The 26286-nt window shown below is 35.4% G+C and overlaps 2 protein-coding genes across 8 annotated transcripts in view; both read right to left on the bottom strand.

The window, feature by feature from the left end:
• Positions 1 to 1018: 1018 nt before the first annotated feature.
• mpv17 (mitochondrial inner membrane protein MPV17) lies at positions 1019 to 21668 on the bottom strand. 4 transcript variants are annotated; one of them, XM_058755122.1, is made up of 8 exons: positions 21421 to 21668; positions 20273 to 20372; positions 10587 to 10702; positions 8480 to 8572; positions 6345 to 6440; positions 2238 to 2270; positions 2082 to 2134; positions 1019 to 1588 (listed from the first exon to the last, which is right to left on the bottom strand). In XM_058755122.1, exons 2-8 carry the CDS (start codon positions 20343 to 20345, stop codon positions 1519 to 1521), a joined length of 534 nt encoding a protein of 177 aa, XP_058611105.1. In that variant the 5' UTR covers positions 20346 to 20372; positions 21421 to 21668; the 3' UTR covers positions 1019 to 1518. The 4 variants fall into 4 exon arrangements, with proteins under 4 accessions (XP_058611105.1, XP_058611104.1, XP_058611107.1 ...); XM_058755121.1 differs by having other exon boundaries at positions 20273 to 20355; XM_058755124.1 differs by lacking the exon at positions 20273 to 20372.
• A 284-nt stretch (positions 21669 to 21952) lies between these two features.
• Positions 21953 to 26286, bottom strand: part of si:ch211-243j20.2 (uridine-cytidine kinase-like 1) — a 40363-nt gene continuing 36029 nt past the window's right edge. For all 4 annotated transcript variants that reach the window (XM_058755096.1, XM_058755097.1, XM_058755100.1 and 1 more), the window contains exons 14-15: positions 24415 to 24571; positions 21953 to 23725 (exon numbers count right to left, since the gene is read on the bottom strand). In XM_058755096.1, coding sequence (XP_058611079.1) covers positions 23649 to 23725; positions 24415 to 24571 — 234 coding nt within the window. In that variant the 3' untranslated portion in view covers positions 21953 to 23648. The remainder of the gene's footprint in view (positions 23726 to 24414; positions 24572 to 26286) is intronic.

The raw sequence follows: 26286 nt of genomic DNA, 5'->3' as shown, positions 1-26286 counted from the left end.
ATTAGAAGTACATTTGAGAACTTCAAGTTGTAATACTGACATTCATATTAGTCAAAATACACCATGTCATGTAGTCATGAATTAAAATGCTTTCTGACTGTAAATTATAAGGTTTTAAAGAGTGGCTGAGAACAATGCATTCAACAGCCAGATGCAGAGGTTTAGTCACTGTTGACTATTGTTTCTGGCTAGCCGTCAATTCCCCAGAGTGACGAAGCATTAGCTAGACATGCTGAGATATTTATATAAGCCTGACATGCTCTCGAAGGAAAATCCTAAACATGGCTTTACCTTCCTGCTCAGTGTGAAGAGACAAATATATATATAGAGCCTAATAGCAGTATGTGTGATTTGATTTTTATTTTTTTTTTGGAAGGTTGACAGTTAGCAGATACACCACTAGTTATCCAGTGACAGCTTTGTCCAGTCAAAGAGCTGATCTGCAGACTGAAGCTGTGAATTGCAGTCAAGCTGAGGAACAGCCGCCCTACATCCTATTGGCAAAGGCAGCAAAGAACAGGGTCTATTGGTTCAACACTGTGCTAGAAAAAAATCTGTAAATTCACACCAAATAATTCCATGTCAGCTGTTTCCTTTGAAATATAGACCAGAGTCCATAAATGTGCTAAAGTACATGACATAAGGATGTTAATGGGTTAACAAGATTCAGACATAGAAATCGGAAAATAAGTCATATTTGATAGATTTACTGTCTTAGATTAAATACTTCCAAGAGATTCTGGTATGAGTGATGTTTTTATGACAAACATAGGGCCTAGATTATGGAAAGGCTTGCCACATGAAATTAGTCACCACTATTAAACCTAGTTTTACAGCTTGGTTGTAAACATTTGTATTCTTTGGCTTTTAATTTAGAGTGTTGATGTCTTGTGTGTTGTTTTAACGTAATGCACTATTTTTAAATATTTTTTTATGTCCTTTGAAATTTTCATGATGTTTCACCACATAAAGTAGTTGTAAAATACATTAAAAAATAAAGGAAATTAATAGTCTGGCATCTGTGAAAGATGTATTTATTTTATTTTTTTTACATAGTATTGTGTTGTGTTAATCAATGCAATGCCCTAGTAGAAGATGTAACACCCGTAACTTCACTTCTGTCAATCACATGTTCCTGAACTTAATTGAAGACACCAAAAATGACTCAAGATGCAGTCACATCCTGTAACAAACAGGCCTGCTGTTTTTAGTGATAAACACACCATAATTCACCATCTAAACACTGGTAAATATAGGCATATAAATCAAATGTATAGAATTCTTGACAGAATCTATAATCACAAATATTACAATTGCGTTGATTGCAAAGGTTAATAAAATGTCAGAGGTCTGAATTAAGTTGTCAGCTTTGACCTTAGTTGTGCAAACTTCATCTGTAAGCTTTGTGCGCTTATGTGTGAGACTGTTACTACATTTATTTAATAGAGATCAACTGTTAAGAAACTACAAACAAAAATGTTCCCGTATGTGAGGTAGTGGTCAATCTGGAACATCTCATTACATCTTATTGGCTTTCCAGGAAAGGTAAGAGTTCCAGGCAACAGCCACGACCTGAACAACAGCCAATCTGAAAACACAAGCACGAACATATTACTGCACTAGAAATCATTTATTTATAATGAATGTGACCAAATGCAAATATCACATTCATGTCTTAAAACATAAATACAGAAAGCAATACAAATCCAGATGTGTGCATGTGTGTATAGACATAGATCGACAGACTGACTCTAGTTGTTAATCCCAGTATGGAAGTTCAGGTGCCAGAAAGCAGTAACATCAAACAATGCAAACACAAAAAAAAATCAGTTTTAAAAATTCCCAACAGGCAAAATGAAAACGAGGGCTTAATTAAAAAGATTTCAAAAGTTTCCCTTTAATAAGCTTTCATAATGCTGCTGTGCCACACACTGTGTTGCAGACACGTCCTGTACGTTCTTTTCCCAGCGGCGCCCTTAAATGTCCAGCGCTGCTGGATTAGTGCCCTGCTGCATTATCATTATCAATGATCACTTGACTTTTGAGGCTAAAAAGGGTGGTTTTTAAAACCAGAGCTTTACCTGTGGTGGAGAGGGATGAAATAAAAATTGGCGATCTGCACCGGAGGCCAAAGCTGGAGAAATGAAAGACGTTGCATAAAATAGAACATTACTGAATGAAGTGAAGAAACAAAAAAAAAAAGAAAAGAGTGTCAAGCACAGCAGGAAAACACTTACATAGTAATTGGAGACCAAGGCATCCATGTAGTCCTATTGAGATATAGAAAATGCAGAGTAAATATTATTCATTTTTAATAATAATAACAATAATAATTTAATGATTATTTTTTATATATAAAACCACCCACAACACCCATTGTGGCAGAACACGCGCATTTTATTCAGAAAACAGTATAAAAAGCTTAGTTCTAATGAATTATTTTAACATAACTAGTCTTTGAACTGAACATAATGAAATACATGAAGTGTTTCTGACCCTGCTGCTTGTTCCTATCCAATGTTCCTTGTAATATTTTGAGCAAACTGACATTTCTTCAAGCATAAGCTGAAAGGACTATGTGGGCACCTTAATACCAAATTTTGCTTCATATAAATTTCATGTAATTAAAATGAATCATGCTGTTGCAAAGACCCAAATCAGAACCATGACAGCCACTTTTACAGATCTGTGGAAGGAACCAACCAGAACAAAAAAATACCCCTGTATATTATATTGTTTACTTTCTATTCATCAAAGAATCCTGAAAAAATGTGCATGGTTTTCACAAAAATATTAAGAAACATAACTGCTTTCAACATTGGAGTTTGGAATAATGGCTGCTGAAAATTCTGACATCACAGGAATAAATTACATTTTGAAATAAAATAGAAAACAGTTACTTTAAATTGTAATATTTCACAATATCACGGTTTTACTGTATCATTTATATTTTAATGCAGCCTTGGGGAGCATGAGAGAGTTCTTTTAAATAAAATACATACACACACACACACACACACACACAGTATATATGTTTATTTGCATATTTGCACTGTGAAATCGATTATTTGCGATTAATCGCATCCAAAATAAACATCTGAGTTTACGTAATATATGTGTGTGTACTGTGCATATTTGTAAGTGTATATAAATACACACCCCCATACATGTACTGTATATATTTAACATTTATATTTATGTATAATGTACAACATATATAAATATGATACACACACACACTAAACACGTAAATATTTCTTAAATATATAAATGTATGTACGTTTTGATGCGATTAATCGTGATTTATATATAAAAAATGTCTTCACTCTGAGTGGTTACAAGGTTTTTTTCCCTCATCATTTAAAGCTTCTGTTAATCGGACACAAAAGAGCTCGTTACCTGTTCATTCATGCTTTCATCATGTCATGACTAATGATGCTGGTCTAAACCCAGCCTAAAGGGCTCCACTCAGACAGAGAGCGTGTGCTGTAAAAGCTCCACAGCTCTGTCCCACTGCATCAAGCGCAAGTCAACACCCTCCTTTCCCTGGTGCCATATAAAAATCAAGTCATCTGGAACACAAGGGCCCTTTCCCTGCTAGTGCCATCTTTTGAAAGGTCAACTTAGTGAGATTGAGTGTGTAAAAGAAGCCAGTATTAGAAACTTGTGCTCTTTCTGTTTGTACTCTTTGCCTTAACAGTTTCTAATTAAGAACGAACAAGGCACCAGCCACCTGAGGTGAAACTACCGCGGGGCCGAGACGTCATTATATTGTTTCTCCTGAGCTTGACGTCACAGGAGTTTAGCCCCTCAGGAACAGAGAACGTTTCATTTTTTTGGACCGTTTTGAATACACAAAGACACAGAACACAACAGGGATGCTAATATGCTATATCTTTAGAAGTGAGCAACATCAAAGACCAGCCAAATCCTGAATGCCCTGGAAACCGCCCACAGGTAAAAAGCTGCGGGCAACTGTTAACAATAATCAAACCAGAGGTTCAGAACCACCCCGAAGACTCAAATGCAATGACAAATATGACAGTGATCTCTCTGTTATAGCAGCAGGTTATAAAGTGTCAAACAGCTCATGAGGAGAACAATAATTTGCAGATGAGTTGTTGGTTCTAGTCTGGGTTTTTCTGCGAGCTAATGCGCACTTAACCTTTCAATCTGATATCAACAGTGGGGCTCTCCAGACTAACACCTGATGATGGTGATGTTGTACTTGGTGATATTTGTTAAAGTAGGATAAAGTAGTCAGTGGGGAGATGGCATTTAACCTGACTCCACAGACTCTATAGAATAGTATTAGTGATTGTATGTCTTACCCAGTGACACTTGTATAAAGTCTAGGTAAAGTTATGTTGAATTATTGCAGATTTGCTGTGCATTTTTATGAACCATGACGTATCGGATAAATGTATTACATATGTAAAAAGTAAATAAGACTAACATTTAATTTTCTTTCCTCAGGGTGATGCATGCAATTTTCAATTAATTTTTTTTTTGCAGTTCAATTTGGTGCCACTACTGACACAAAAATGACACACTTTCCCTTTAAACTGAACTGAAAAAAAAAACATCACATTAAAAATTATTTGTTTTGATCAGCTATTAATTAAAATTCACAGGACAAATTTTTTTTTTTAATTTCAGGCAAGAATTTCAGTTTTATATCAAAATAAAATAAAAAAAAACAGAAAAAGAAAAAAGAAAAGAAAAAGAAAGAAAAAAGCAGAAATGAAGATAGAAATAAAGATAAAAAGAATAAAAAAGAAAACAAAGGAAAAGAAAAAAGGAAACAAAAGAAAAAGAAAGAATAAAAAAGTAAAGAAAGCAAGGAAGAAGTAAAAAAGAAAGAAAGAATAAAAATGTAAAAACTAAAAAAAAAGAAATACAAAAGGGAGAAAAGAAAAGAAACAAAAAGAAAGGAGAATAAAAAAGAAAAGAAAAAGGAATGGAGAAAAGAAAAGAAATGTGCAAAAAGAAAAAGGAAACGAAAGATAAGTAAACAAAGAAAAGAAAGAAGTAAAAAATTAATAATCAAAAAGAAAGTAAAAACTAAAAACAAAAAGAACAAAAGAAAACAACAAAAAAGGAAGAAAAAAGACATAATGATCTTTATATAATGCTATAGGCATCATCCACTGAAAAATTCAGATGAGGTGAAGGTGTCTTTTCCGCTAGCGGGTGCATTTGTTCTAAAGCGACGTTCTGTTCACTAAGCGAAGTGCAGTTTCCCTGGAGACACCCTCTGGGTTAAGAGCCTCAGACACAATCAGAATACCAGTTCACACATGAACTGTCCAATTCACAGGCCATTCCAACCCGAGATCAAACCCATGACCTTTCCATTACTCCACCAGAGCCTTAACCACTAAGCTACCGCCTAATGAGTGTCAAAACGCTGCCATTCCACAGCAGAGCGTCGTTTAGTTCTGTTTTAAAGGGCAATACTGCGAGCAGCATCCAAACTGTGATCTGTCACCCTTGCTCCACCAACTGCCTGACCTATAGTCATTATAAACAAAGGTAGACGCCATCTACGACACGCCAAGGGTTTTAATCAGCACTAGAGGACCTGTTTAAACAAAAACAGCCCTACTAATAAATTTAATGCATCGGAGGGGGATTCTGTAAGTCGAGTCGCAGAGTAGCATCACTAAAGGTGTTTTTTGTGATTGGCTTTCAGCTCACATTTCTTCTGTTTGGGGTAATGAGCGCATTTATCATTAGCTTTCCGTCTTTTCTGACATTTAGGTGACTGACCTTTCAGTCTCATTTTAACTCCGACACCTTTCCTACATAAATAATTGATGGCACCACTCGGAGACAATGCTGCGTCAACCGTTGTTCCTACAAGCCCATGAGTCACTCCTCGCAGCTCTCCGTCCCTTCATCCCTCCATCAGCGGAAATACCCTCCAATTATGGAGTGCCAATATAAGGGTCACAAGACAGAAGGCTGGTGTGAGAGTGGACTTTCAGGACAACTGATGGAGTTTCAATATATGTACTTTGGCAGCAAGGGCACTCAAAAACACTTTTACGCCTGAAAATGTCTTTGGTAACTCTTTGCTTAAAGCTTTTATTTATAATGCATTCTAAAGGGTTATTAAAGGGTATAATGCATTATAATTATTCATAATGTGCACTTACAAATGAGCGACTTACAAATGAGGACAATAGTAGCAATCAAAACCAACAATAGAGCAATGATATGTAAGTGCTGTGACAAGTCTCAGTTAGCCTAACGCAGTACGCAAGGTTTTTTTAGTTCCAATACAAGGCTAAATACTAATACTAGTCTTTTATATCACAAGCTTTGTGATGAAAACTGACCCTCTTGAGTTTGGTCACATTCTCTTCCACAGTCAGTCCATTGAGCGCTCCAGATATTCCCAGAAAAGCACCCAAGAAACACGGAGCAAAGCCCACCTGTGGATATACAAAATCTGATTAGAACACTTCTACTTTATAAAAACCTTCTCATTCATTTTTAGATGACATATAAATGTACATGACGAATCAAGTTTAATGTTCATAATAAATACCATTATACATCTAATCCAGCCTAATTGTTAATTTATAGACTACTGCCTCACATATTCACATCTGATGAAATATACATAGCACATGTTGAAAGCTATCAAGGACACAATGAGAGACTGATGCATCCATTATTATTAGCACACTAGATCACTGGAATTCCTTCCTGTGTGGTTTTCCACAGGACATCCCAAAAAGATTTATTGCAGAAACCAATCAAAAATGTATCAAGCAAGACTAAAAACAGCCCCTTTGATTTTCCTTTGACGTTTGGGTACAAAGTACACAATATTTTATGCTTTATAAGTTGAAATAGTGATTTTATTAAATTTAATTTGCAAGTGACTGAAAAACATTTATTAATTTTTTTTACAGTGTCTTTGATACAGCGTAATTATACGTTTGTAAACTGAGCAATATTAATTAACTACATGTATTTACTGATGATGGTGTGATTTAGAGTTAGCTGCCTGTAATTATGCATAATTTTATTGTTATTATGATTTGTAAGTCCATGTAGTATTACCACATTTTGTTGTGGGAAAACACCTTGGGAATGCATGTAAAGTGGTATAAGGAGTGAAATAAAGCTGTGGACATGCCGACAGTACCTGCCACTTGACTGTGGGAATCTTTTTTGTAAAATGCTATTAATCAATCATGCTTAATAGCTAATTGAAATATTCACTTGCTTAACATCTGAGAACCTCTTTAAGGTTTAAACAGCTGTTGTAATCCTCTCAATAAAACAAAATTAAATATCTACAGATGAAAGCAACCACACACACAACTTGTCGCTGGCCGTACTGGCTTTTAGAAATTTAGAAAGTGGGTCTCTAAAAATAGCCCTGGAATCTCTTTACTGAATAAATGTGGGAGAGCAGGCTGGCGTTGGAAGCGCTGTTGTTTGGGTGTAATCCGGTGATGGGGAGAGGGCCTGTCTTGCGTGCCTTTGTCCGCTTCATCCTGTACATTCATTCCACCAATCATGTAAACAATGACTTATGCAAACACTCATTTGTTTGACTGCCTATCAGAGGATGGATTACTTGACATGCATGAAGGGAGAGCTCGGATGGGATACCCAAAAGGGATAAAGCACGTAGCAACAGCAATAAATAGAAGCTCCTAAAGCACTTTACATGTGTCTGCATACTCAACAAAGACACGACAGTCAGCTCTAGGGACAACTTCCCATGTGTGTATTTATAACTAAAAATATTCAAAAACATTGAATATTGAGTTCTGACTTTATTTTTGGTGTTTCGTATTAATTTTATCAATATTGTTGTGGAGAGATGATGTGATGGAGAGAAGAGGGAGAACAGCATGGGAAAATGACGCAGGCCAGATTTGAACTCCGATCATCTGAATGAGCATCAGCGATGTCATGGCAGAAGTATTTAAAGGGATAGTTCACCCAAATCACAGTTCTGTCATTAATTACTCACCCTCATGTTGTTCCAAACCCATAAGACCTTCATTCATTTTTGTAACACAAATTAAGATATTTTTGAAGAAATCCAAGAGCTTTCTGGCCCTGCACAGACAGCAACAGAACTACTGCGTTCAAGGCCCAGAAAGGTAGTAAGGACATTGTTAAAATAGTCCATGCGGCAACAGAGGTTCAACCGTAATTTTATGAAGCTACGAGAATACTTTTTGTGTGCAAAGAAAACAAAAAGAACAACTTTATTCAACAATTTCTTCTCTTCCAGTCAGTCTCCACTACCATTCACGAGAGTACCACAATGCATATATATTGAATTCTTTTGGGGATTGTTTATATATAAAAACATAATAAATCTGAAAGTGACGATAAAGTGTCCTATAATACACAAATATGTAGTAATTATGAAAAAAATTAATACCATGCAGTTCTTACACGCACAAAAAATTATTACTGCAATACATTACGCATGGCTCACCTGGTCAACAAGCATTTTCTTCAGAGCTGCACCACCAGTACCACCAGTAACAAGTTTGTCCAACACCTTGTACCATCCACCGACCACTGGACCCTTCAAAACAAAGAAAACTTCACTAAACTCATCTCAAATATGTGTAGCACTTCAAACACTTCAGTAAACAATCATGAACACAAGCCCAAAAACTTGAGGCCGTGCCAGTGGTTTCATTTGTTCATGATGTGATTATGAAAACAGCGGGCTGTAATTAGCTCCAATCCTCTGTGAATTAATGAGCTTTCTTTTTGTTTCCCAGTGTGGTTTCAGTCTGGGCCTGATTAGCAAACTGATCAATAAATGTGTCAAACAGTGTCTCCCGGGGGTGTTCCAGTCAACAATGACAACTGAATTCTTTGGTAAATCTCTCTTTTTAATGCAATTATAATTTGCGGTTTAGCAGCATCAATGTAAAATCACCCACCAATGGCAAATTATGTATATGGGCGTCTTTAACAAACAGCTGTGCGCTTGTTTGAGAAGACACTTGTCATTTTTCTATGTACAGAGAATATATAGCAGCTCTATATTGTCTTTCTGCATTTTTTCCTGTCCTTTTAGCAAAACAAAGGATGCCATATGACACATTAAATGATTAATACTGAGCTTCTGCTTAATTCGGTTGACTGGGCAATAAGAACAATTATAGCTCAATGGACAGAAAATCTTTCCAAGATTTTATTTCAGGAGATGCAGGACAGATTTCACCTCAAGTTCTGACCTGTGGTTCAGTCTTTTGTTTTAACAGCAGTGAAACAGATTTTACTGCACTAATAATAACGACTAAAGTTTGATGTTTAAAAGGCTGAATCGAGTGTGCTCAGGCTTGTAAAAGCTTTGAATCATACAGACCATTTGCAGATTAGACCTCAAGTCATTTGGACAGAACTAGTGCATTAGTGCTTTGTGTGTGTGTGTGTGTGTGTGTGTGGAGGGAGGAAGGGAAGAGCTGGGTGCTCAATATATCAATCACTGTGTGCTTGTCAATCACTGTGCAACTTCATTACCTGTTCCAACAAATGACACTCTACGCACATGATCTGTGATGGTCATTACACAACAGACCTTTATACATTTGAATTCACTGATATTTTGCAACAATTCTTTTTGCTATTTTTGAAGTTGTGTTATTATCCAATTTAAAGCAAAGAGCCAAGGGTTCGCTAGTTGACATGGGGAGTTGGTAAAACCTAAAAAAGCTGTTTTGATTTCTAGGTTGAAATATCAAGCCCTTTGGAGAATGAAACATTTGTGGTTTTAAATCTTTTACATTGTCATACACCACTGTTTAAAAAAAAGAATAAAAAAAGAAATAGGATGGATCAGTGATCAAAATGACAAAAGACATTTATAATTTACAAAAAATATTTTTCAAATAAATGCTATTCTTTTGAGCATTCTATTCATCACCCTGGAAAATGTATTAAAATTTTGTTAATAATAAGATACTGTTCTTGAGCAACAGATCAGCATATTAGAATGATTTCTGAAGGATCATGTGACTGAGGACTGGAGTAATGATGCTGAAAATTCAGCATTACCATCACAGAAAAAATTTCCTTTTAAAATATATTCAAATATTTTTATTTTAAATTGTAATAATATTTTGCAATATTTACTGTAAAATTCCCTTTTAAAATATATTCAAATATTTTTATTTTAAATTGTAATAATATTTTGCAATATTTACTGTATTTTTATTTAAAGAAATGCAGCCTTGATGAGCATAAAGGGCTTCTCTCAAAAACATTAAAAATCTTACCAACCTCAAACCTTTGAACAATAGTGTATGTCAGATAATGACGTCGGAAAGGCATGTAATAAGACCATTCTAAGACTACTGAAAGAGTATAAAAATACAAAACATAATAATCACAATTTTATAAAAAATTTGGACTGTCAGACTATTTAAAAAATCTTAATTTTACTTTCAAAGAATGACACCCATGAAGACCTTCAGAGATTTAACTCTCTTGGTCCTATATTTAAATTACATCAGTCCAAAGTAACAAAGCTGGAGGATCTCAGTAGAAACTCAAATGCAAATGGAACAGTATCACAGGAGACTTACGACAAAGAAGAAGCCAATGCTCATCATCTTGGCAGTGCGTTTTACGCTGTGATTGGCCAGTCCACGGCGCTCAATCAGCTGCTGGGAGAGGACATCACCCACACCCACTAGAGAGCCTGGAAGAGAGGGAGTAAAAATGAGGGAGGGAAGGAGAGAGAGAGGGTGCCAGTCGGGCATCTGTTTGCCCCCACTGCCCAGCGTGAAAACCCACACACAGGTAACCACGCCAGGGGCAACTGACAGGAAACACTCACTCAGATTTTTGCCGCCCCATTCACTACCTACTGACTGAGAGATGAGATGTGCCATATGAGGTCTTGGGTTGATCTACTCTGTTAGGTTAACAAATATTGACTTTGTGACCTTGACGCTATCAATCACACTACCTTCCCAATTTAAAAAAAAAAAATTAGTACTATTATTCAGCAAAAAATGAAAAGACATTTATGATTAAGATTTCTATTTCAAGTAAATGCTATTCTGATTTTTCAAGGAATATCAAGCAATTATCAAAGAATGAAAAAAATAAAAATAAACAGCACACCTGTTTTCAACAGATAACAATAAGAAATGTTTCTTGAGCACTAAATCAGCATATTAGAATGATCTGAAGGATCATGTGACACTGAAGGCTGTAGAAATGTCTGCTGAAATACAGCTTTACCTTCACAGCAATACATTTTGAAACATATTCAACAGTTATTTTAAATTGTAATAAATTTCACAATATTGCCTTGATGTGCATAAGAGACTTATGCTAATAGAAAACATTAAAAAATATCTTTTTTTTTTTTTCTTTCATTCTTTATTTTGTTATTTAATTCTACAATGTTTCAAACACTTATTCGTTACTAAATGTATAAAAACAGCAGAGGACTCAATGATTTTAAGAAAGACTTTAAGAAATCCATCTAGTCACCTCACAATGACCTTTAAATGTCACATTGTAAATTTCACTTTGTGTTGAGACCCCCTTATGAACACCACAGGGGGCTGTTTCCTAATAGCAGGGACAGATGTTATCCTGTAAAACACGATTAGTCAGACAAGCCATGCAACACATTTCTGAGAACACTAAGGAAACATTTTAAGGCAGAAAGTAAAACCAAACTCTTATTCATTCATCAAAACCAGTTTCAAACATTCCACGATGTGCCTTGACAGAGATGCAAGGTATGTTTAAAAATAAAATTGCATCATATAAAGCACATTGGGAGCAAAAAAATATTTTTTTGACAGGCAAAACAGCTTAATTGCTTTATTTACATCATGAGTTCAATTCTATTAATTTTGACATTCCAACCGTTAATCAGATAACCAGACTTTAGCAAAAGCGAAAAGAAAAAGAATTCTGTAGAAACATAAATTTAGCAAAAAATCTCTTAGCAAACCAGTGCAGTTTTGCCTCACTGACACTAAATACTTTCCCTCTTGCACACCAACTTGAAAAGGCTTCAGACTTTAGCACTATCCATTGGCACTATGAATAAATGCATGTACAAATTGATCTCAAAGTATTTAAACAATTGAACCATGAGAGACTTGCCAACACCCTAGAGTTTGAAAGTGTTTGCGCAAGAATGTGTGTGTGTGTGTGTGTTCATCCATTCATCCTTGAGGAAACACTGAATGAACAGAAGCGGTTGAATATGAGTGATGGAAAGCTTTAGATAGACTGCAGCTCATCACTTGCACGCACACACACACACACACACACACACACACACACTGTGTGCCAATCACATTGACAGAGCTGTTTCCTCCCAACTGCTGGAAATGTCACAGGTCTCCTTTCTCTTCACACACATTTCGATCGTCTGCGGTCAAAGCCGTGAGGGCAGCAAATAGAGTCATGCATTATGCATGTGTGCATAAACAGAGAGCTCACTGGATATTGACATGTATCGGAAACCCAAAATGAATACAAACCTCAATAAAAGAAATAAAAACCAATGGAACTCATCGCAAAGGACATTTCTTTCCTTTTTTATCTTTACTGTCCTGTGAGGACCCTTTTTACATTTGCTTTCATCTCAAGAGCCATGAAAAACAGGCATGTTAAAGTTATATTTGAGGTCTCTGATTTCAATGATCAAGAAAACAGCATTTTTAAAGGAAAAATATCCATATCTATATTCACACAGAGGAGATCATAATGAAGAAACCATAAAAACCCATCTTTCAAAATTATTACATTTTTAAAACAACAATAACTCAAACTAAGAGTGGAATAATCATAAACAGTTTCAATATTTGTTAAAGAAAAAATTATTTAATCATTTTTAACAACTACAACACAAAATGCATCCCACTAGGTAATAAAGTTGTTTTAAAAGTTCAAACATTCCTTAATCTCATTAGTAAGAAATTATGAGCATGGTATATTTAATAATACTAACTATATACTATTGGGATTAGTGTTGTCAAAAGACCCGGTACTTCGGTACCAAGTCGGTACTAAAGAAATGAAAACGTCACGGTACCAGGTTTTTTGAAGTACCGGTGGTACCGAATACCCGTTCGACCCGGTTCTTGGCGTATGATTTCCGCGATGCAGAAAACGCGGACGGAATCTCGGAATCCAGTTATAAAAACGGAATTTACAGTTTAACGCGGAATGTCACGGAATTTGTCAAAGTAGGTCATTACACTTAGATCAAATCGCGATATGGACCAGTATCTGCAAATATTAAGCCGCAAAAGTCGATTCAAATGGAATCCTGTATGTTCTGCGAGTCTCTGTGGGAATGAATGAACGGCAGAGACCCGCGGTTTTGTTTACTATACACTGAAGCGCCAGTGACACTCGCAGTGATTTCAGCATCTGCCGTCTCAGTGAGGAAATAAATACATAAACAACATCTCCAGAACTGCTCTGAGAGTCACCTCACGAGCATTTTACCGTTTCATTGAGTAAAACCAGCGTCAATTTAAATGTATTCACGGCAACCCGTCAAAATAAAAGTCCGGTTTAACTAAAGACTTTGTACCATTAGGCTACTATTATTTAGTAGAATGTATGTGATAGGCTACTGCTACTACTGTTGAAAAAATTAATAAAACTTTATTTTTTAAGAAATAATCACTCAATATTTCTTCCATGTTTTAGTTTTAATTTTAATAGTAGCCTAAATCCCCTTTATTTACCAAAAAAAAAAAAGTTTTAATTTCATTAATTAAAAGACAAATTAAATTTGGGTGAAATTTGTTTACTGTTTTTCATACTTTTATTACTTGCGGAAAAACTTGAAACACAATTTTAAATAAGTATAAAGAATGGCATTTATTTTTATACATTTGATTTTTGTTTGACTTTATTAATTTAAAAAAATTGTGTTTTTTAATTAGCATGTTTTTGTGTTTTGCTTTGGTACCGAAATTGGTACCGAGAACCGTGGATTTTCACTGGTATCGGTACCGAATACAAAAATTTTGGTACCGTGACATCCCTAATTGGGATATTATAGTACTGAATTCTATAGAACTGAAATGGCATATTTTATAAGTATATAAATTAAAAGAACATGAAGACAAAAGAAGGGAACAATGTAAAAACAATTAACAAAACTACCTAAAAACAAATATATTAGGCATTAACAGGCACTCTAAAAAATAAGGCCAAACAAAGCACAAAGCTACAACATGCAACATAAGATATCTTCAACTATTCTGATGCAATAAAACCTCAGTCAGGTGAATCAACTTCTGATAAGTGAGGACATTGTTCAAAACACATGGCGAGCTGGACAGAAGCCGCTATTGTACACAGCATGCCATAGCAGGAGGGCGGTGTGAGATGAAATGCCTCGGAGAGGAGGATGCTGGGAACTCTGGTCTCTCTCCAGCAGGTTGTTAACGGGCACAGCGGGGTGATCCACCAACAGAAAGACTGTGTCACGCTCGCACTCAACCCCACACAAACACAGTGGGTGAAGCCTTTTCTGATCTGTGAGAGGAATGCGCTGCAAGACTCTCCGATCGAATTTTTACAAACTACGACGACTTCTGCGCGTCGTCCTTGTGCTTCACCACAAACACTGACACAGTGACTCAGTGTTATGACATGACTAAGTGTACACAGGCACTGGACTGATGGTACCAGCAGTGGGTTTGTGAGACTAACACTGCTTCTAGATTGTCTGTTTCTTCAGAAATACCATTGAGTTCACAGAAAGCCCTGAGTAAGCCGCAAGTTTGCAAACCTTTGAAGTTAAGATGAGATAATAAAGATTTTCTGCATTTCACAGAGGTAGAATGAAAATTACGGATGAACACATTGGTATCAGCCAATACTTACAGGGTTTTAAACAAGCTATTGGAGGCATCTGTAATCTGGCCATATTTTATCAGCATTTCCCCCAATTTAAAAAGCATTTTCTTAAAAAAAAGAAACAAATATTGACAAATATTACATGACACATATTATCAGCATCACTAGGCCTATTAGGCTGCTATTGGAAGCAAATTATGCCACTTTTCCCCCCAATTCACACATTACAATATATTACATATTATCTATCTTACCTATCTATCTATCTATCTACCTATCTAATGAACCATCATATCAATTATCAGCTGTATCATAAATATTGTTATTTTCAGAATTTCCATATTGGTGCGTGCCTTACTATACACTATAAAACTAATGACAACTATATAAAGTAAAGCGGTGACAACAGTGTTTCTACATCAACACCCCTGATTTCTAAACACAGGCAGTGTCTGTTATTCATTATGCTTCACCTTGACTGGCTAAATTGCAGGATCCTTAAAAAAATTCTTCTGCAGGCAAATACAGAACTGCCAGGGAGAAGAAATGGAGCCACACATAAAAAAAATGCAACTGCCTTTAAATTTAGAGGACAGCTGCTTCCTCGCGCTTGCCCAAATATCATGGTTTACAAAGGACATTCTGCCTTAACGACAGAGCCCGGCGAAGCAACGTAGCCCCTTTTAAGTGACCTAACCTTTTCATAAAATGTCAAGGAAAGACTAATAATCCAGTATAGCAGATTGGAAAAAGCCAGGAACCTTTGCCATGCTTTTACTAGGTCATCTTATCAAAAACAGCACCAGCTTATTGATCATGGAAGGCAGAACCAGCCAGACAGGAGAGAAAAGGCTGAGTGAGAGCTAACAGCATGTTGTGAGGTGATAATAAACACTTATGTTTTCCACTTCTTGGTTCAACTTGACGTTAACAGGTTGAGAAGCACCGAAGAGTAAACTCTTAAAACTATGCTCCGATCAGGATTTTTCCAGCCGATACCGAGTACCGATTTCTTGTCATGGTGATCGGCCGATACCGATTCTGATGCTTCAATAACAATGTAATAATGTTACATAAATAATCACAAAGAAATTTTCCTTATACAGTGAACATTTTAATATACCTTTAAAATGGGGTTTGTGCATAACATTATGTATATCAGGATAATTAACATAAGACAAAAATAAATACAAACAAAATGGAGTTTGATCACGGTTAGGGCGCTGCGGATAATTCTGCTGACATTCCAGATAAAGTTTGAAAGGAGTAAATTATTGAGTAGGCTAATAAGGCCAAAGAAGATATTTTGTTTTATGAATAAATGTTCATTTAAAAGCAGCCCACGATCAGTGTTACTGTTACTCCTTACAGCTCCGACGAGGTTTTGTTCCGTCAAATCCATACACGACAAATCACAAATTTTTCATTGTTTCTCAAAACTTCATAGCATTTCCCCGCCGGCGATGACATGACTGCGGCGGCAAATAATTTATATCTCCACGCATCATGTACGTCCTCACGCATTGATGTTATCAAATTGCGATCGGTACGTGATCTACCGGTACGGTACTACATCGGTACTGTAATGAGTACCGATCGAGTCATAAAATGTGATAATCGGCCGATACAGATCTCCGGCCGATGGATCGGAGCATCCCTACTTAATACATCTGTTAAGAACAGACTGTCCTAAGAAGACCCTTTTACATTTGCTTTCATCTTTGGACTCTGAAAACAGGTGGTTAAAAATTATAGGCTAGTCTATGTCTTTGATTACAATGACAATTACAATATATTCCTGTGATGGCAATGTTGAGTTTCCAACAGTCAATACTGCTATTATCAATGTTGAAATGCTTAAAGGTATAGTTCACACAAAAATAAACATTTGCAGAAAATTTCCTCACCATCAGTGAATGGCTAACCAAACAGCTGATAAAAACATCATAATAATCTACAAGTAATCGACACAATCATAGTCTATCAATTAACATATTATGAAGTAAAAAACTACATATTTATAATAAACAAATTGGTGAACAAGTGATGTAATGCTAAATTTCCCCAAATCTGTTCCAATAAAGAAACAAACTCATCTACATTTCGGATGCTCTGATGGTGAGTAAATTTTCATTTTTGGGTGAACAATTCCTTTATTATTTTTTGTGGAAACCATGATACATTTTTTAGGATACTTTTATGAATAGAAAATTCAAAACAACAATGTATTTGAAATAGAATTTTAAAAATAATAATTTGATATCATCTTTGGACCCAAAACAATGAAAAATAGGTGCCTAAAAGTTATATTCCAGGTCTCTGACTACAATGAACAAGAAAACAGCCGTTTCCGAGGAAAAAAAAGTCCATTTATCCATATTAACATAGACAACGACCCCATCCAGCCATAAACATGGTTGTTTGTCATTATGCTGTGCCAAATAAAATGCAATTTACCACACACTCAGGTGCAATCTGCCCCGTACGTCGTGCCAACTGGAGTATGGCACTCATCTATGCTAAATGCATCTTGAAATATGCTGATGTCAGCACAATACTTCCCACCGTCTGTCCTTGAGGGAGAGTCTCCAGGGAAGAACAGCCCTGATTGACGCATCTTGCGCTTAGTGAAATTATCTGTGATCAATTTGGCAGGAATCTATCTGCAGCCAGCACGTTCTCCACAGGGCCCAGCGTGCAGGCTCTGGCAACCCAACCCATTTAGCTGATGAGACTGGTGTGACATGGCTTACCTGCGTTACAGTAAACACATTCAAGCCTCATTCGTTCAGATTTGCCCTCTTTGGATGACATTGATTTTTTCGGTTCTACATTTAGCTCAGATTATGGGGTTAATGCATCGTTAATGACTTGAAAACGGAAATGTAGAGCTTCATCCCTTCCATTCATTCATTTATTCATTCACTCATTAATCTCTTCCTCTTCACATCTCTACCTGTTATAAATAAATCCATTTATCACTTCAACCAAATGCATCAGTTAAAGCTGAAGGGTGTAATTTCTGCACCACTAGTGGCAAAAACAGAATTGCAAAAATAATGGATACTTTCTTATCACCCTGTATTGTGCTGCAACGTGGATTTCACAGACAATTCATCCATTATATTTAGATTACAAATCTTAATGTACTTAATGTAAGTTCAGTCCAAGTGAACATCAACACATCACAACACAGTTTGCATGCAGTTGTTAGTGGGTATAATGTGTGCATACACTTTTTTATTTTATTTTGTTAAATAAACAACTACTATTATTCAGCAAGAAATATTTTTAAATAAATGCTGCTCTTCCTATTCATCAAAAAAAAAAAATTTTCCATAAAAAACACAAGCAGCAAAACTGTTTTCAACATTAATAATAATAGAAACATTTCTTGAGCACCAAAATAGCATATTAAAATGATTTCTGAAAGATCATGTGACACTGAAGACTGGAGAAATGATGCTGAAAATTCAGCTTTGCCATCACAGAAATAAATTACATTGAAAATGTATTAAAAGCAATATTATTCACAATATTACTTTTTTTGTTTTTATTAAATAAATGCAGCCTTTGTGAATATAAGAGATTTATTTCCAAAACATAAAAAAAAAAAAAAACACCAAACGTTTGAATGTATATCTAATTTAACTAAATAAGATTTATTTTAAAATTAAACATCCCAACAGATGTTTAGCACTCAATTAGGCCTTTAAAATATGACAGATTAATATATTAATTAAATGTTTCATATTAATTAAATGTATAATAATAAATGACTCCATAATTAAACTTTAAAACAATGACTCTTTTCAAATAATTTTCAAACAGACAACTCCCCTGTCTGCCATTGGTTGGACAAATAGACAGCCCCGCCCTAAACTCACCCCATTGGTTGGGATGGTCAGGATGGTCAAACGACCTACAAACAGTTGCCTCTTTATATTAAACTGGCATATGAAAAAGTAGACCCAGTTTAACCTGGGGGGAAAAAAACAACACATTTAATCTTGAACTTCCAATTCACTGAAGTTTTTCCACCTTGCCCGAGAATGCCAAGTTTTATTGCATTAAATTTATTTGAAGGTAAGATCACGTCCCTCGCTCTGCGAATAAGCGCTGGACCACATCACTGAGAAAACATCCAGTTATTATTTAATTTTGAAATAACCCTGCTTCCCTCTCGTTTAAAGCATCTTGCTGTCTAATATTAAACCTACACCCATAGGGCTAAAGTTTCTATAAATATTCAAGTCCTCTTCCTCATGTGGAAAACAAAGGCGATGAATCATAGCTCATGTCTGTAATCTTGATTACATAAACTTGCATCCTCAACCGCTCAGTGACATGAGGCCACTGGTGATTTTAAGCATTTTGGCCAAGTTGTCAGTGCCAGTCTAGCCAAGTACTAATTAATCCTAATGCTACAGTTTGCATGACTCACAATACACCCAGCAGCTTATTTAAGAAGGCTCATTGATTAAAAATAAAGTGCACTCTCATTCAATCATTTTGTTAAACAAAGTGAAAAGATTCCCATCAAATGGGTCTGATTAGTTAATGCACAGTAATCACACATGAAATTAAACCTAAATTGTGTAATTTCAGCCCCACCGGCGTCACCAAACGAAGCTGCGAAATTAGTGATTGTTTTCAAATAGAATTTCCACTCCCTGTGCCTACCGTTGCTTAGAAAAAAAAACTGTTAAATCTCAAAACTACAAAATTCGAATGCAAAGTTATTCAGAACAAAACATTTCCCCCAATTGCTTGAAAGATTTAGTATGTTTCCATAGTACATAAACTGTGACCTCTAAAGATCATCATCATCTGTGTTTGGACAAAAAGAAAGTCTTCAGCAGAACAAATTGATGAGACTTTCATTAATATATTGTTTTGTGCTTCCATCTTCTGGTAGAATGGTGTAATTGCAGGAAATAACTAATTTTATTTTCCAAATAAAAACCAAATGTCTTGAGAGGTGATACATAATTTGAGCATTCCTGGTTCACTATAAGTTAAAACTTACATTTAATAACGTTTAAATTTAATGCAACAGTTAAAATAACCAAAACAACATCCTGAAATAGACCCCCCACCCGCAATCTATACTCCCACCCCCAATCTATACTCCCACCCCGTAGAACCCACAGTGACAAAGTTCAAGCAAACAGCTAAGCAGTTTGTTGCTGAGAAGGACTTTCCATTGTTTATGCGGCTGATCTATTATTGACGCTCAAAAACAATCTTGCTGTTTAGAAGTTATTGTGCTAACAGGAAAGATAAATATTTAATCAATAGCATCTGAGATTGAGTTGACCTAAAGGGAATTGGGAACATCAACTACAGGGCTTAAAAAAAATAAAATAAATAAATAAAGTGGTGGAAGACTTGGAGTTGAGGGTGGAGCTCTTACCAGCAGTTATAATCTGCAGTGTCCATGGATGTTTGGCCATCAGCCCCTGATAAGCTCTCCAAAGGCCTGCCATGTGACAAAGTCTAAAAAAGACACAGGACTATTGAAATTACTGCAATGAAAATTGCTGCAAAGATAGAAAAATATCTGACAACGGCTAATAATTAGTATGTAGCAAGAATAATTTCAATGTCAGATTATCATTGCACTTAGTTATTGATAGATAAATAGTCAAACTTTTTTTTTTAATTTATGCAACATGATTTTTATCAACAAATGCTAACCAATATTTGATCCCAAACTAGTTATTAACCAAGATTCGTTTATGTACTTACATATGATTCACTAAAAAAGATTCAGAAGAGCTGTTCATTCAGGATTCCGACTACACTGGCCACGATATGCGTACGATTCATTAAAAAGAACCGGTGTTCTGTCGATTTGTGCTACCCTGTCAGATTTTCCTACCTTCCATTAAAATAGTAGGTAGTACAATTCGACAAAGAAAAATGCTACCTGTTAAATTATGATTTATTAATGTCTACACACCTACCACAACCATAAACCTACCCTTACAGTAATGCAAATAGTCTCATAAGTGTCATTCATTTGGAACTCGCGTTGTACATTTTTGATTCATTAGAAGAATCGGTTCATAAGAGTCATTTAGCGTTGTACTGTATATTTTGCACTGTCAGTGTGGAGATTAGTAGACTGCTTATTAGTATAATCTGTCAAATCTGAATACGTTAAAGGGATGGTTCGCCTTCAGTTGCTGGTCCCCATTGACTTGATTTGATAAGGTTCAGTTGCACTCGCACAGTCAGTAATGAGAGTCTCGCGCTTTGGCTCAAAGGCGCGTGCAGTGCGCATGCCACAAATCATGAGGAATTTCCAACTAAAACGTTTTTATGTTTTACACAACCGGATGAGGACCATTCTGTCTCTCACAACGCAGACATACAAGAACGTGTCATCCACTATACACATTTATTTTCATTTAATTAAACCAATTTGTCTCGTTGACTTCTCTCAATGCCTATAACAAGCTTACGCAACTAAAATTACTTTATTTTATAACTCTTGCATTTTATAAGTCAGTTTTACTTTACTTTACAGACTTATGTTAGACAGAAGTGTAGTCATACCTTGTCACGCAAAGAGAAGTGATACAGTGCGTGTTAAAAGAGATGTTCACGTTGCTGAAATTAAAGCGGTCTGACTACTGCTTTCAAAGGCTCCAAAGTCAAGAGGAAGGGAAGTGACTTCCGAAGATGTGATTCAAATTTAAACTCACGAAGTCTTGTTTCTACTTGTATCAGCACAACCTGAGAGAAGTTTGATGTAATTCATTTTACCCCAGTCAACAACATAACATGATGCTTGAGGTGGTGTGAAGCAGCAAGCAACGGATCTTTTCAAAATAAAGGTCCCGCTAGAGAATTTAACTATTGGAAAAAAAAAAAAATTTGTTGATTTGAACCCTCTTAAAAGAAAATAATAATTTGAATAATTACAATTACCCCTGTAAATAATTATGTGTACCTGGAATTGCTTTTCAAAAATGAAGGAAAAACTCTTTGGCTAGACTAATAAAATTGACTGGACATACACTTGTTACACTTACATTTTTGCAAGGGAGAAAAAGAGAAAGAATTAAGACAGACTTAGGCACAAAATTTTTTATTGCGCTATTTATACATACAGGAAGAAAAAAATTGTTCAATAGAAGTGGAATGGCTTACAACACTGGAGGTCAGTTTGAAGCTCGTAAACAGATCATCATACATATACAACAAAATAATTACAGTATACATCTCTGGAGAGAGAGAACTTAAATAAGAGAAATATTTTTCCCTTATAATAATGCATATTGCTGCCAATGTAGTTAAGTCTGAAGTCCATTACTGAGATGTGATTCAGAATAACACATACCCAGGCAATAAAAACACTGTGCAAAAAATAAAAACAAACCAAATCTCAGTTCCAATTAGAAAACAAATATACAAAGAAATATAAGACATGTCAATTTCATTATTTTATTTTTTCAAGTGGGACCAAATAGACAGTCATTTTTTAATAAATGCCACTGAAATAATGTGCAACACTACCCTTTAGGTGAGAATGTAATCAAAATGTTTGTTTACATAAATTTAAGTGCATCTCAGGTAGCTGTATGTGCATTTTGGCACTATTACTCTGATCAGGTTTATTAAAAAAATGCATTAGATGACACGTAACAGTGGAAGTTCAGGAGAAGCACGTTTTGCTCTGTTTTTTGGTTTAATTTCTGCTAAAAGACCTCCAAAATGTTCTTCATTAATTGTTTCTCAACTTTTGTAATTGCAAATCAATCTGTCGTTGCCTCTCCTCAATCAGGCATGAAAAATAAATATACCTTATCTACATTTTAAAATTCAAGTATATAACAAAACGACAAACCTGATTTTATTCCCCTCAGTGGTACTGTAGTGCTAAATGCTAAAACCAATGACGAGGAAAATTATTCCTTTGGACTTAAAAATGAATTTTATATTAACAAAAGTCCCATTTCATTTTTACACACTAACGCTATCAAGTAGACTGATATATTGATTGGCATTTCACATCTGTATCGCCTAAGACACCAATCAATTGGAAAAAAAGCCAAAACAACAAAGTAAATGTAGACTGAACAACATATGTGCTGTTTATGAGTGGAACTGCAGCATTGCAGTAAATTGCAGTAAGCATGTTGTTTGACCCAAATCCTATTTTGTGCTTGGGCTACTATTAAAGGTAGTAACATTTATGCACATTTTTAGCAAGACTGCAGTATTAAAAGCAGGCTAAATTGAAGCAGGCATATGGAAATCTTTCTTCCACTTAGTGTAAAATGCACATGTATGCCATAAATGCTATACAAAGCAAATTAAGTCAAGACGACATGAAATCAGCTAACAAACATTGAGTATGTTCTGTGTTTGCGATCAATTATATATACTGTTTTATACAGTATAAACTGTACACTCATACTACTGAAAAACAGTACAAGGTAGTTTGGTAGTATGCCATTGTAAACACACCCATGAAGAAACCGTGGTGTGCCCTTATTATTCCACTCTTATCAGTTCAAGTATTAATGAAAATTTCTCAAATTGTGACGGTCATGTGGACACTTCAAGGAAAGCTAATGAGCAGTAATCTCCCATGTTTGGGGGTCCGTTGATGCTTTGACCTTTATTGAGCATGGGCTCATTTGTAGCATGTAGTATTGCAAGATCGAGAGCAAGAGGCGGCTAAGGCTTATGCTTATATAGGGCAGGGCAATGGGTCCACAATCATATGAGATTAATACATGCAGATATAGTCGCTCACATACAGGTCTTAATGAAATTCAGTAGTCCATCCCCTCATCACTTTCATACCAGTCTGAAGGAGCATCAGTCCCAAAGTAACGGTCCCCAAAATTACCTGCAAAACAATTGCTTTCGATTACGATATACTGTGTGCCTTTTTTTTGTTTTTGTTAACGGAGCAGTTAACCCGAAAATTAAAAGTGGCTGAAACTCACATTTGGGCCATCCAAGACCCAGATGAGTTTGTTTCTTCACTGAAACAGAATTGCAGAAGTTTAGCATTGAATCACTTTCTGACAAATGGATGTTCTGCAGTGAATGGGTGCCGTCAGAATTAAGAGTTCAAAAAGCTGATAAAAACATCACAATAATCCACATAGATCCATTCATCAATTTTAACTTCATACCATTTGCTTCCAGCTAAAATACAAGTCCTCTATTCATAATACAGCTTTCTCATCTCTGAATCGGGAGAGAAATATGCACAGATCAATCACTAGTTACTAGCAAAAGCTCAAAACAGTTTTAAATATGTTGGTGGATTTTAATGTGAGAGGACAACAGGGAATGGACTTTTTCAGGGATTGATTGTGGATCATTGTGATGTTTTTATCATCTGTTTGGATTCTCATTCTGACGGCACCCATTCACTCCAGATTATCCACTGGTGAGCAAGTGATGTAATCCTACATTTCTCCAAATCTATTCCGATAAAGAAACAAACTCATCTAAATCTTGGATGGTCTGAGGTTGAGTACAATTTCATTTTTGTGTGAACTATTCCTTTAATTAAACTGCTCTTACCAATCCCTGGAATGATGTGAAACTCATCGTTGACGTTCTTGTCCACGGCAGTGGTGATAATGCGCACTTTGGGAAAGGCGTAGGCCACTGAGTGAACGCCCATCTCTGCCATGAGCAGAGAGAGCAGGAAGATCTTATCCTCCTGGACATCATGATCCTGGAACAGATGAGTTTGTGAATCACCGTGATTTAAAGCTTACTGAGCACCAACTAATGTAGAAATCAAGGTCTGGAAAAACAATGTACAAAAATAAACGGAATCAATAGATAAATAAATATAATATATAAATTATATCACCTAGTTAGAATGGTGTCTGTAATTCAATGAAACATTATTGAAATAAATTAGTGCTGTCAAGCGATTAATCGCATCCAAAATAAAAGTTTTGTTTACATAATGTATGTGTACTGTTTATTTATTTATTATGTATATATAAATACACACATTCAGTATATATTTTACAAATATTTACATGTATATATATTTATATTATTATATTTTAAATTCTATATAAATATATTTAATATATAAACAATATATTTTTCTTAAATATATACACATGCATGTGTTTGCGTTTATATATACAAAATAAATATACACAGTACACACTTATATATTATGTAAACAAAAGCTTTTATTTTGGATGCGCTTAATCGTTTGACAGCACTAAAATAAATGAATAATTTTGTATGTAATTGTAATGTAATATAATATAGAGTATAAATTTAATAAACACCTGGAGGAACCATAAAGTGCAGCGTATCTATATATTTCCAAGTAGCCATGTTGTTAACAGACAGAAGTACTGAACCAAGGCCAGACAGACAACCATACCCTATGTGAACTTTGCTTCAAAAAAAGAGCAATTTGGTTAGGATTGTTTGTCTGTGTAGGTTCATCAATCCGAATCCTGCCCAGAAGAATTTGCACGTCTATGCTGAGCCATGCGTCGATAAAGTGGCTGTTTTGTTTCTCCTATGTATAAATCTTCACACTTCCCACTACACTTAACTGCATATACAACATTACTTCTTTGATGTTTGGGAATCCGGTCGTTAGGATGGACCAAACGTTGTCTCAAAGTAATCATTGGTTTGAAATACACAGGAATCTTATGCTTGGAGAAAACCCTTCTGAACTTCTCAAATACTCCAGCCACATAAGGGATAACAACATGTTTTTTTCTGAAATTAGGTCTCCTTTGTTCTAGCTGACTCCTGAATGTTTTTGATATTCTTCATATTCTGTGTGGTCAGTTCACAGCAGTGATAGAAATAAATCTTTTCCAATAAGTTTTATGGGTATTTTTTACCTTTAAGCCATTTTTTCTAAAAGTGTGCATGTGCAGTCAAATTCTTGCATTTGGGCTGTTACCAAGCAAATGAAATCAGTATCAACTAAATTTATCTTTGCAATGCATCTGAAGTGGCATTTAGATGTATTTACACACTCTTTAATGCAGCTCAGAGGGATATAGAATGCTAACCTGCAGTTACAAATGCATAATGTTCTGATATTTGAAACATAAAACGTTGAAAACTGATGTTTGAAATTATTTTTTAAAAATGAAGATACTTTAAAATGTGAAATTAAAACCGCCAGTAGGTGGCAGCAATTCACTTAAGTGAGTCATTGCGACTGAACCGAATCATTTAAATGGTTGATTCATTCAGGAATGAAACACAGCATGTTGCCCAGATGCAAAAACAGTGCTGTGGCTGTTTGGAATTTTTTTTGTTGGCGAAATAGAACAAAAGCAGGAAATATGGTGTCTAAAATATGTCTCTTAATATTAACTTCTTGTTTATTGAACTGTTGCATAAAATCAATATCACATTTTTAATCATGCTGACTTTTGGAGAAAAAACAGC

This window comes from Onychostoma macrolepis, chromosome 20 (assembly GCF_012432095.1).
Source record: "Onychostoma macrolepis isolate SWU-2019 chromosome 20, ASM1243209v1, whole genome shotgun sequence".
NCBI lineage: Eukaryota > Metazoa > Chordata > Actinopteri > Cypriniformes > Cyprinidae > Onychostoma > Onychostoma macrolepis.
Note: the sequence above shows the minus strand (reverse complement) of the source record. Positions and strands in the feature narration are given on the sequence as shown.

Coding starts and splice junctions, on each gene's coding strand:
- mpv17 (XM_058755122.1), bottom strand. CDS start 20,345: ATGGCAGGCCTTTGGAGAGCTTATCAGGGGCTGATGGCCAAACATCCA. Junction 10,703..20,272: donor ACTGCAGATTATAACTGCTG/GTAAGAGCTCCA, acceptor CCTCTCTTCCAG/GCTCTCTAGTGGGTGTGGGT. Junction 8,573..10,586: donor GCATTGGCTTCTTCTTTGTC/GTAAGTCTCCTG, acceptor TTTGTTTTGAAG/GGTCCAGTGGTCGGTGGATG.